This window comes from Neodiprion lecontei, chromosome 1 (genome assembly GCF_021901455.1).
Source record: "Neodiprion lecontei isolate iyNeoLeco1 chromosome 1, iyNeoLeco1.1, whole genome shotgun sequence".
Taxonomy (NCBI): domain Eukaryota; kingdom Metazoa; phylum Arthropoda; class Insecta; order Hymenoptera; family Diprionidae; genus Neodiprion; species Neodiprion lecontei.
In genome coordinates this window covers 29,715,321-29,727,448 of record NC_060260.1, presented here as the reverse complement: position 1 = coordinate 29,727,448, position 12,128 = coordinate 29,715,321, and the positions used below count along the sequence as shown (strand labels likewise).

The 12,128-nt window shown below is 36.7% G+C and overlaps 2 protein-coding genes across 13 annotated transcripts in view; one reads left to right on the top strand and one right to left on the bottom strand.

The window, feature by feature from the left end:
- Window positions 1-12,128, top strand: part of LOC107221755 (protein qui-1) — a 100,040-nt gene that overhangs the window by 19,323 nt on the left and 68,589 nt on the right. The window lies entirely within an intron of this gene.
- Window positions 3,174-10,733, bottom strand: LOC124295611. Of its 6 annotated transcripts, none has more exons than XM_046746228.1 (6): window positions 10,111-10,733; window positions 8,544-8,615; window positions 5,637-5,853; window positions 4,635-5,455; window positions 3,791-3,960; window positions 3,174-3,577 (listed from the first exon to the last, which is right to left on the bottom strand). In XM_046746228.1, the coding sequence occupies exons 3-6, from the start codon at window positions 5,836-5,838 to the stop codon at window positions 3,535-3,537; spliced, it is 1,236 nt and encodes a 411-aa protein (XP_046602184.1). In that variant the 5' UTR covers window positions 5,839-5,853; window positions 8,544-8,615; window positions 10,111-10,733; the 3' UTR covers window positions 3,174-3,534. The 6 variants fall into 6 exon arrangements, 4 of the variants coding, with proteins under 4 accessions (XP_046602184.1, XP_046602170.1, XP_046602177.1 ...); XM_046746214.1 differs by having other exon boundaries at window positions 3,791-3,947; window positions 10,111-10,723; XM_046746221.1 differs by lacking the exon at window positions 8,544-8,615 and having other exon boundaries at window positions 3,791-3,947; window positions 10,111-10,723.

The window sequence follows — 12,128 nt, the reverse complement described above, 5'->3', positions numbered from 1 at the left end:
AATCGTCGAGCCAATTTCTAAAGTGTTTTCTGAAGCCTGTCAAGCACCTTATTCTAACCTTCATACGTATTTAACAGTCATAGCCTTCATCTAAGATGTTCCCGTTCGTACTTTGGGTATATTTTATATACATATGTTGAACAGCTTATGCGTCGTTACTGTAAAATTGATTTGAAATCACCGACCGTATATTGTCGCGTCGATTCACCGACGGACTTGATCCGCACCATTTTGTGACGTTAATTCGGTCTCGGACAGAGGTCATAGGTTAATATTTAATTCGCGTGAATTGTACGTTCCGAATATCGCGTATAGCATGCAAGATTTATAGCGGCGGAAAACCTCGTCTAATTCCGTCGTGTACCAAAGTGTCCAATTTAATATTTAGATCTCTCGGGCCCGAATTAGCGGCTTTCGCCGCTTATTGTTAAATAGAGAATTCAAATGACAAACATTCTCTTGACTCGGTCAAGAATAAAATATGTACCTCGTGAAATGAGAGTATGATTTTAGATTCGCGTGTGCCTCGATCAGCATTTGAATGTGATCCACGCGAGCTGCAGGAGAAAGCTCGCCATTATACCCGAATTGATGAACTGCGATGTGCCGACTTGGTTCCAAGAATCGCAAAGCCTTTCAGAGGCGGTGGAGTAAGCTTTAAAAATGGTCCGCTAACGAGGAGCCGCTTTGGCTCCGCGCATTTGCTTGTTAGAATTTTTCGCAACAGGGTGAAGAATCGATGGAGAGTGAACGTAGAGGTATGTTGAGGGAGCGGTCGACGGATCCGCGTTATGCATGACGCGTGAGTGTTTGAAGATGTGCGAAAACTCCCTGTTCTCAGGAAAATGGAAAACTTTAAAAGTCTCACGGGACAACGGCTTGTCGCTGATTCCATGCGGTGTTTGGACTTTTGAGTTGAGATTGAGTTGGATCGTGACAGACGCGTGGCAGCGGCCGATTTCCGATCCATCAAAACTTCAAACTTCTGATTTATAGTCGGGTCAGACAGGGGTATCTGAACAGGATTATAATTAATCTAAAGCAAACTGATGCGCTAAGTTTCAGCGAAGACTTGGGAGGGGGTAAAAATCCCGAAAGACCAAAAAGTCGACCGGTCGAAAACGGGCAATTTTTGAGACACGAACTTTAAAATAACGAATGATCAGGGTTTCGATGAATCACTCGGTATAACAACTGTTTTCTCGAAAGTTCATTTAACCGAACGCTTTTAGAACAGTCTGCATTTCGAACGAAGAAAGCACGGAATGCGAAGATACAGAAAAATAAAAGTTTCGAAATTAAAAACTGAGAGCGGTTAATACTTTGAACGGTCAAAAAACCAAAACAATTGTTTGTCGAAATTCAAAGTTCAGAATAAAGACGAATTACCGAATCTCCTGAAAATTCGGAAAAACAAATTTCTGTACTAATTAATTGTACATTTTTGCGTTCTCAATTTTTATTTTTGTACAAGACAGATCTGTGGTATTTTTACCTTTTTAACTGTCGGTCATTTGACTTTCGCAATCTCGTTCCGTCGATTTTTTGATCTTCCGCATTTTTGTACCCCACTCTTTCTGTACGTGTTTATCATTGTTTTCTTACTTGTTTTACTTAAGGAATATTGCGGAAGAACGCATTCGCCTCTCCTTGTTCGTATACTTTAACCCGTTGACAAAAGGCTGTTACACGTGAAGAGAGAATCCTGTTCTCCGGTAGAAGGAGCGAAACTTCAGGGGAAAAAAATCCACGTAAAAAGTGAGAGTCGGGATTTACTACCCACGATGTTTTACCATGAGTATTTACCATATCCGCCGCGTGAAAGAAATTCGTCAGAAAAAAGAACAAGTTCAAATCGTATAACGTTGATTAATCGTTAGAGAATTAACCTTTTCTCTACTGATAGTAACGTATTTGTCGTAATCAGACATGCAAACTAGCCGAGTGACCGTAACGCGTGTGATCAGGTATACTGATCGCGGGTATAAATTTCAAGCTAGACAGTTACGAAGATGTTTACGTCGTAGGTACAGTTAAAACTTTGGTAAGTCTGAGAGTCTGAGAGTCTGAAGTGACCTTAAGGATCTTTTGAATTGAACGATTAATGGAGAACTTGAAACATCTACAGGTTAATTCATGATACAATTAAAATAATAAAATAATGATTGTTATGAAAAGTAATTAGATTTGAATTCCGGTGACACCGAAGATTCGAAATGATAGGGGTGGCAAAGAGCCGAATAATGTAATATATCTCTAACCGTCGCTGTGCTATAATTACTAATTACTTGGTTTTTATCATTACCAAAGCTCCGTGCGTGGCTTTTATCTCACTTATGTACCGAGCGTGAACAAAGTGAATGATGCACGGGGACCCTGGAGTTTCGTCAGGATTCATGGTCCTAATTATGAGCTATTTAGCATCCGTGCTATTAGCATAACTACACTTTCCTCTGAGGCCGTAGTTGCTCTACTCCATTCTCCCCTCTCCTCCTCGCCTCTCGTCTACTCTACTATGAGTATTTCGCGACCGCGATAATTGAAGTTTCCATCACGTCGTGGCGGAGCCTTCCCAATAAACAATGCCAGTATATAAAGCGTATGAAATTCGTCAAAAAAGAACGTTTTATTCTGTAGAATAAACGTGCAGCACCTACGTATTTTATTGCGAAGAATGTCCGCCGTGATTTCGGTTTATTAAACGTTTTTGGTGGACGTCTTACGATAGTTGTTCATATGCAAATTTTATACGTTTGAAACCAAACATTTATAAATCGTATCTCAATTTGTTGATAAAACGTATCGAAAATCCGTTATTTTAATATTTATGGTAATCGTCTAATATTTGGATATTGATGACTACTAAGAGACGTTTCGCAAGTACGTTTTAACACTCAAATTATGAAGGAAATTTTTTCTATTAAAATGTGTTGACAATGTCCGTTTAACTAACGTGACAAAATGTTTTCTGTTAATGACGCTTTAATCTTTCATTATTTATGTCTAAACGAATATTATACAGTGTTAAAAAACGTTTTTAATTGGACCTCTAGACTTGAATACATAACGTATCTTGGATGTGTAATTGAAAGCGTATATAGTACACTGCTATAGAGGAAGATCATTTCACGTTAGCTAGAAACAAGTCTGGGTTGAGTTAGAAAGCGTACGAATTTAGTTTATATATGTGAATCGATTTTATTATATCTTTGTTAGAACGTTACACAAATATCTTATATCTATAAATACTCATTTATCAAAAAAAAAGGTACATCTTGTAGCTCATAGACACAGCTCAACCTACACTATACTTTCGTCTTCACGGTAGTTACAACTAACAGAAAACGCTAAGAATATTACACTTATATCAGAAATATTTATATGCCTGTATGATTTGTACTTTTATATGACTGTTTTTAAAATTAGTTGACGTTTACCACAGTTTCTTAGCCCTTCTTTCGTACATAGGTATGCCGTGATCGAGCTAGTTTTAACCAGTCTTTCACGGCACACGAAACACTGGTTTCGGTTGCATCACCAATTTCCTTCTTGCCAAGAAAGGTTTGTTTCACAGCCTCTGAGAAAAAATACATCAAAAGGAAGGTACAATATCACGATATTGATAACTGATAAGGAATAATTTCAATGTAAATTGTGATGAATCTCGAATATATTGGGAAAAAAGTTAACAGTTTGCATAATTTGAATAATAATGTGTGAATAATATTGTTTTCACACGATAAATCCAAGTAATAACTGTTTCTCGAAAATTTCATGAATTATTCATTACCGTAAACAGTTTCCATTGTCAATGTCTTTTGAAATGGGACTTTGTCCCTCCCTGCCCAATTGAATTGCATCGCTAATTCGTTTGTGAGTAGTGACCTCATTATAGCCAACACACATTGGCGACCGCTTGTCCCTCCAACAGAAGCCAGTTTCCCGGTCTGCAACAAAATACTAAAATGAATGAATGTCGAATTGAATTCAAAATATTCTTACTGTTATCAACATCGATAACAATTTTGACTAGTTGGAGATTGTCGATTCCTAATATTTTTTCAGCATTTTTTAACGTTAACCCTCTCGATCAGACCGAGACCGATTTCATGTTGAATGAAAATCTCTCACCATATTGATATTTCGATGGGTGAAAGCAGTTTACCTCAGGGTTTAGGAGTATCTATAAGGCCATCTGACCTTGCTTAATGGAACTATGCAGTTAGAACCCTGACCTTGCGACCGATACAGTTTTATGAAGCCTCAAAGTGCGTGTTGCGTAGAAGCAACATACGGTCCGAGAGGGTTAAAACGTTACGAACCGCAATTCTGTATGCCTGTAGTAATTTTCATTATTCCTTTGCAGTCAACACATACCGAGCGTATTCTTCAATGAGAGACAACCCCCTCCCTAGTGCTAAGCCAACTCAGGCACATGACGCGTACGTGAAGTTCGGTCGAGTGGAGACTAACATGGCCACTGGCATTCTATCCCCTCCCGGCCGAGCCTCATGTGCCTGTGTTGGTTTGCGCTAGGGAGGGGGTTGGCCCTCATTGAAGAATACGCTCGGTATTAGTACCTATCCGTATGTCATGACATACATATTTTGAATATGATTGCAAGGTCTACTCACTAAATAAGTTCGATGCTCTTCGGATTTCAGGATATTTTCGAGGTTGGAGAAGTCTTCCATGGAGTTAAGAGGAAGTTTTGGGAATTCGGCTGGTTTCTTTGTTACGTCGATGCTGACTTCCTTCTGTTTTGAGAAGATTTTACGTAGTAGCAGATGGTTTTGTTCAGTGTAGGATTTAATGTGTTCTAAATACTGCAGAGTTTTTTCTTCAAAGGTATTCTGTTCGCGTGATGTGGTCGGGGTTGAAGGTTCAAGTTGTGAAAAGGATCTTGATAAGTCATATTGCGTGGTAGACCTGATGATCCTACTAGAAATGTTTCTATTTGATGTTTCATATCCAGACAACTGATTCGGTGACTCATGGGAATTATCATTATACTGGTGCTGTACGATCTTGTGGGCCAAGTTTTTCTTTGGTGTCTGATTTTTGGTAGATCCTTTGGCTGAGTTAATGTAGCGAGTATTCTTATTACGGTTAGAAGTCGATTCATCGACTTCGGACGGTGGCAAATTCTCGTCAGCTGAAGAGGTGTAACCTAAACTACTTGAACTTTCACGAGAACGCTTCGTTTTTTTTTTTTTGTTACTAACGTGTCGATTTTTAGCCTTCTTCTTGTCGGTTTTGTGTTTACGTTTTTTCTTTTGCGGCTCAGGTTCGACATCATCACTGTTCGTAGCTTCATTCTCGTCCACGTCATTGGTAATATCTTGCTGAGGTATTACAGTGGATTTTTTAGCGATGTTGCGAATTATTCCGGATTCATCGGACGTGCCCAGCTCCAGTAGGCGCGCCATCGTTGCTTCGGTGTCGTGGTAGTCATCTGTTAGTTAATCAAGGAATATCAATCAATACCGAATGCTCATTGATTAGCAAAATTAATCACAAATGTACAATATGATCAAAATATATCGTCGTAACTCTTATCCAAGTGAAAATTAATATGATTGAAACATTCAATCCGTATACAATTGTAAAAAAAAGTTCTACGTTCCAATAATCACCTCCGGTATGCAGTACTTTGTGAATGGCAAACTTTGGCCATGTTTTTTCATAGGCAGCCTTTGATTTTACAAGTTTTGTAAAATGATCTTCAGTTTTTGTCCGTGGCCAGTAACATTGGGTGTTGTTTTCGACCAGCCAAAGAACTGGTACCAATGCGCATTCTCTATCTTCGCCAACCAAGAATTCAATCACCGCATACATAGTTCTGCAGCACGACTGAGTAAAAACATCGTTAAATGTATCATATTCTCTAGTCTGGTGTATAAATTTATATTTGATCAAAATTCAAGCACTTTTATTCCACTCTGAGCAAAAAGTGCCAGTTTAAAAGTTTTTAATTAGGACATCAACATAGGAATATGCAAGGTAGTATATAAGTTAAAAGATGAATCGATCATGAAACATTATGAAGATTTTGGGAACGCATGTCTAACCAATACTTGAACGTCAATGTGACGTACAAAACTATAATAAATCAGCTCAAAAGTGATGTTATGAACATATGGTAGAGTTGGGTATATTGGACTACTAGGTAAATTAGACTCGGCATATACGGTATATGGTAATAGGTATACGATAATGTTATTTTTTGCTAAACATCTCAATTGAAGCAAACTTTTAATATAAAAGAGATAATGAACCTACGATTCTCGGGAATGTGTGCGAGGTAGACATAGACATACTATACATGTCTTGAACGAATCCCTCTTCCTCGTACACATTGCCGAGAATCGTAGGTTCATCATCTGTTTTTTGTCGAGAGCTCGTTTCGTTGAGATGTTTAACAAAAAATAAAAATTTTATTTCATTTCGTGTAGTATCGGAGTTACTGCGAAACCATCTTTAAATGGAAGACAGACGAATTTATGTAATATATCATCGACGCGATAAGATTTCGCTACGTTGAAACTTCTTACGAAAAAAATCCCTAGTTTGGAAGATTTAATAGGTTTCTGATAAAGGTCTCGCTTGTACTTGAACGGAGTACCTATAATTCTATATTCTCCGGCAATGAAAAGGATTGATTTGATCACTAATATTTCTGTCCCACAAGCTACTACATTATCCGGCCTTTTTATTGATATTTTGAATTTTTTCGTTTCCAGAGCCTGACATTCACGAGAATTTCCAATAAATTTGGGTTTAGGAATAAATTTTTCCTGACAATTAGTTTTACGAATAGAACTTAGTTCTTCAAGTCGATTACTCAGCTGCTGCAGCGGCAAGCGTTTCGATCGAATAAGTCGTTTCAAATGGCCCAAATGATTTTCATACACAAAGCAACTGTATTCTTCTAATGGGCCAAATCGTTCTACGTCGTCTATGACATGCAGCAGCGAATGTACATTATATACGACAAAGTTTTGTCCGTATATCTTAGCACCTTGAGTAACGAATTTTTCGATCATATCTTGCGCGATGTTTCGAAAACGCGAGAACAAGGCTGTATTCGATAGAATATACACGGCGGCAGACAATAATAAAAAATGTTTGTACTTTTTTCGATCTAGCACATCCCGCATTACAACAGGGCCGGAATATAACAAGAAAAATCTAAATTCTGTCGCTTTCCATCGATGCAAATCCAAAAATCCACGGGGCTTTCGAGGAAACTCTGCCGGAACATATCGCGCCAATAGTTTCATTATACGTTCAATTTCTAACAAAATATCCTTAGACAATTTGCAATCACGTGAACCCTCGACCCAGTATTTAAGGAGCAACCTCTTCAAAATTCCCAGGTAGATTAAATGCATGGGATCTAAAGGAAATTGGGAGACTAGTCCCACGTAAAGATCTAAAAGAGGCGAACGTCCTTTAACGTGACGATCGTTTTCACTAGGTGCAACAAAATCACTATCTTTTCGCTTCTGGAATTCGGTGTCACATGGATAACACAGTTTACGGTTGAGATGAACTGCGCGAATCTTACACCTCTCGCAAGCATCCTTACCCGAATGTCCTAAACACATTTTCAACATAGATCTCGCGGGCGCGTCACACGCGAATAAACCAACTCTGACAAAGTATTTGGTGCCATTAAACTCAAAACCATTGGTGCTTAAACGTGACGTTTCTTTAATTAAATCTCGTAAATATGAAGATAGTGGCATCGGTTTACCCGTACCATAATAAACACCAATTACAAATGGGCTATCATCGATCATTGAAATACTGCGTCCCAAAATTGGCCAAAATGATGTTCCGCTACTTTTATAAACGGGAATCCCATCAATATTAAAATCAACTCGCAACGTATGTTCAGGTGACAGTCCTTTTTTGAGACCTGACTCGAGTTTTTGTCTCAAGCATTTCTCCAAACCGAAATAACACATTTCTCCGTTGTCTAAATTTAACGTTTCAATACGTCGTGACGTGTGAAGTAGAGTCCTAGCACTTAAGGGTAAGATAGGATGTGCTGGTTTCAATAATGCTAGCAATTGATCGATCGCGTTATGTGTGATGTTATTTGAAGATGCCCAGTCGCGCAAATTTTCAACAAAGTTCGTTTCATCATCTAAATGCACTTCATCGCTGACGGAACTTGAATTATCTTCAGAACTGTACAACGTAGCTTTGATGCTATCTATGTCACTTTCGATGTCTTTGAAATCTTTATTATCGCGGTTCGAATTAGAGTTTTCTTCATTCTGTTCATTACTTTGATGGATATGATCAACATCATAATCGCTATCTATAGAGTGCACATATTCTCCGATACAAGACACATGTTCATGACTAGCATCTTTTAATTGTGATTTCGTAAGGTGCTCGAGTGCACAATTATTGCCTGCAATACTCAGTAATACTTTACGAGTATTTATAGCTGTTTTGCGACGCAAATGTCGTTTACTCAGAACTTTTAAATCATGAGGCATGTTATAAAACTAAATAATAATACACACCAGACAAGAAATGATGTACGCTTTAACGTGCTTGCCTTATTTGTCGTAAATATCCGCACACCACTCTGAAAACTAAAAGTTAAATGAACCTAATGAACGTAGTACGTGAGTCAATACAGAAGATTCATAGCAATAAAGCTTTTACACGAGTTAGCGCAACAATTTATATAAAATTTTATTGAAAATTAAGTAATTTGATCAAAAATGCTGTTTCGTGTATATTTTCTTGGATTTGGGCTAAATAAATATTAAAAAGGCATTTGTAGCCGAACAATTTTGTAAACACGAATAAAAAACGTGGTCAGCTACCCATCGAACGTATATAATACGCAGGTAATGAGTAGTTTCATTCTATTGGATTTGACTCTGACATTTACCGATAAACGCATAGTATACTCATGATTTACGTTCAGTAGTAGGAATCGTGATATATTTCAGGACTAGATAGTACTGTTACTAATATTATTATTCTATAGTACTTATAGTTCTATGTATCGCTATTTATTGTTACTACAAATTAAACAAGATCGTAGTTTAACGTTGAACCAATTCTGGGCCGATGTCCTGCTTATATTCTAATACTTTTCGAATAGTATATCATGACGCCTACTACTGAACGTAAATCATGAGTATACTATACGTTTATCGGTAAAGATCAAAGTCAAATCCAATGGAATAAAATTACTTGTTACGAATTTCCTGCGTATTATATACGTTTGATGGGTAGATGACCACTATTTTTACCAGTGTTTACAAAATTATTCAGGTGCAAATCCCTTTTTAATATTTATTCAGCCCAAATCCAAGAAAATATACACAAAACAGAATTTTGGATCAAAATACATAATTTTTAATAAACCTCTATATAAGTTGTTGCACTAACTGGTGAAAAAGCTTTATTGCTACGGATCTTCTCTATTGTCTCTATTGTCTAACATGACCGTCTTCTTCTGATGGATAATAATTGTTATTTTCAATTGAAGGGAAAAGAAAATAAAAAATATTGTCAAAATAATATTTCTGTGATTTCGATGGCACAGAAATATTTACGTGGCTGTATTACTATACTTTGTTACTTTGGAAGATGCTACGAGTTCATATGTATGTTATAGATATGTTGAAACGGTATCTAAAAAAATAATAAACACGAAACCGATTTCAAACAATACAGAGCAAAAGTTACTAATAACCGCATGATCACATGGGATGATTATTAACATGAAGTTTTCCTCAAATTCGACAAGAACTAATATAATTAACCTATAATATACGTATCATAGTAAACTTAACACATATAAATAACGTTTAAAAACAGTTCAAAAATATTCATGAACGTTATATAATAAACAATAAACTATTCCATATTTTTATGGTACATCGTTTGGTTTAGAGAAAAAGACGCAGAACATTACACATAGTTTCTTTTGAAGAAAGAAAAGAAAGGAAAGAAAAAAATACAGAAGAGACAGAATTTGAGTTGCAAAACACATTATTTTTTCAACCAAGAATGCTCGATGTATTAAGACAAAATACCACCATATTTGGAAAAATATGTAGTTGTACTTACCAGCGTTATTTAATGACGAATTTGCTTCTTCCGTCTAGGCCGCAGATTAACAATAGCTTCTCACCTTTTTTGCTACACGATCACCGATCGATCCGAGCACCTCCGCATTCGGTTGACGAATAACGCCATAACCAGCGCCTGAGGCCAGTTGCAAGGGTGGGGATGAATATAGGCTCCCAGACAAAGACAAAGATAGAGGAGACGCAAGAGCGACAGAGAGATCGTGCCCAAAAGGGAATCAACTTTGCCATATATGCCCGTGTTATTCCGAGCTGTCCTTGTCTTACCACTCGCTATACTTACACTTACTGTATGAATGCGCGGTCCATGGGATAAGTTCTGTCTCTACATATAATTATTGCGCTCTTACTCTAGCTTGCAGCGTTACCGACGCTGACGCACCAGAGCAGGAGAATAATATATCAGTAGTGACACAATGTATAACGCACAGAACTCCGATAAAATAGCGCGAAAAATAAACGTACAAACGACGTTAAAAATGCGACAGGATATGATGAACGCTTGTTTTAGCAAGTACTCATACAAGATATTGAAGTCTTGACGTAATTCGTGCCAAATAATGAGATTTAATATATTATAATATGATAACCAATATTGTGAAATAATTATAAAAATGTACAATAAATTATTATTCTTGGTACGAAATTATTCACGTTTCGGACACTTCTTTATTCTCTTCCTTTTATTGGTTATATCTATGTTCCATGCACCGGTAAATGAATACAAGATCAGTGTTCAGCTTTAGTTACCACATAATATTGGCATCAAAATAACGGGTAATTAAAGTCCATTTTTCGGAAACTAATTATAAGATAATCAACTGATTTGGCCACCGCTTGGCATCAGGCGGTTCCGCATACATGAATACTAAAAGTGCGTTCATAATCTGAATATTGTACTCAACGTTGAATTTTCCTCAATCGTGTTGAAGTAAAACAAGTATGAACCCATTTGATCAAATATACATATTATACAATTCAATGTATCTTGAAAATAGTCCGATATTGAATAAATTTCATAAACGGTTATTGAACGTAGATCACAAGTAGCAGTAAAACGTGAACAATAATCGTTGAAAAAATACGTTCATCAAACGATGAATATATTTCTGTGCAATAGTGGAAAACCGCAATAATTAAGCGCTTAATTGGGGTTGCTGGTAGTTGTATGATGAATGTACAATATATATATATATATATATATATATATATATATATATATTAGGGTGTGTCGAAAATGAACTTTTTTTTTTCTTCGCTCCTACCACTCAAAACTTTAGGTTTTGACATTAAAGAGGTCCTCGTTCAAGGAGGGCGCTGTAGCTTGAAGTTTAGAAGTCGCTCAACGAGGATTTAGGTTTCCCATCTAATTAACACGTAAAAAATATTGTTTTTCGTTCAAAATGATGTCAGGCATCCAAAAAATTGGCGATTTCTGTGCTTCTTGGCTTATTTGAAAGCATGACTCATCCCCTAAACGATGATAGGTCGTTTTTCGACTTACCTTGTACCAATTTTTTTTACGCCACTTTTCGACCACAATAGTCACTTTTTCAAGTTTACAAAGTCTCCAATGTATCAATGAGTTCAAAATGAATTGCTACAAGTATTGATTCTTGATTCGAATATAAATAACCAATTCCAAAAATTAGTGAAACATACAAAATTTCTCAAAATAAACATGGTTTTTTGAATAAAATTGAAGATACGGAATTTACCAATTTTTAGAATTGGTTATTTATATTCGAATCAAGAATCAATACTTGTAGCAATTCATTTTGGACTCATTGATACCTTGGAGACTTTGTAAACTTGAAAAAGTGACTATTGTGGTCGAAAAGTGGCGTAAAAAAAAATTGGAACAAGGTAAGTCGAAAAACGACCTATCATCGTTTAGGGGATGAGTCATGCTTTCAAATAAGCCAAGAAATACAGACATCGCCAATTTTATGGTTGCCTGACATCATTTTGAACGAAAAACAATATTTTTTACGTGTT

Bases quoted from the DNA above. Each gene is read 5' to 3' on its own strand.
- LOC124295611 (XM_046746214.1), bottom strand. From the start codon at position 5,838: ATGTATGCGGTGATTGAATTCTTGGTTGGCGAAGATAGAGAATGCGCA. The intron at 5,456-5,636 runs GTGATTATTGGA...ATTAACTAACAG, and splicing joins CAAAGTACTGCATACCGGAG to ATGACTACCACGACACCGAA. The intron at 3,948-4,634 runs GTGAGTAGACCT...ATTTTGTTGCAG, and splicing joins AAGAGCATCGAACTTATTTA to ACCGGGAAACTGGCTTCTGT.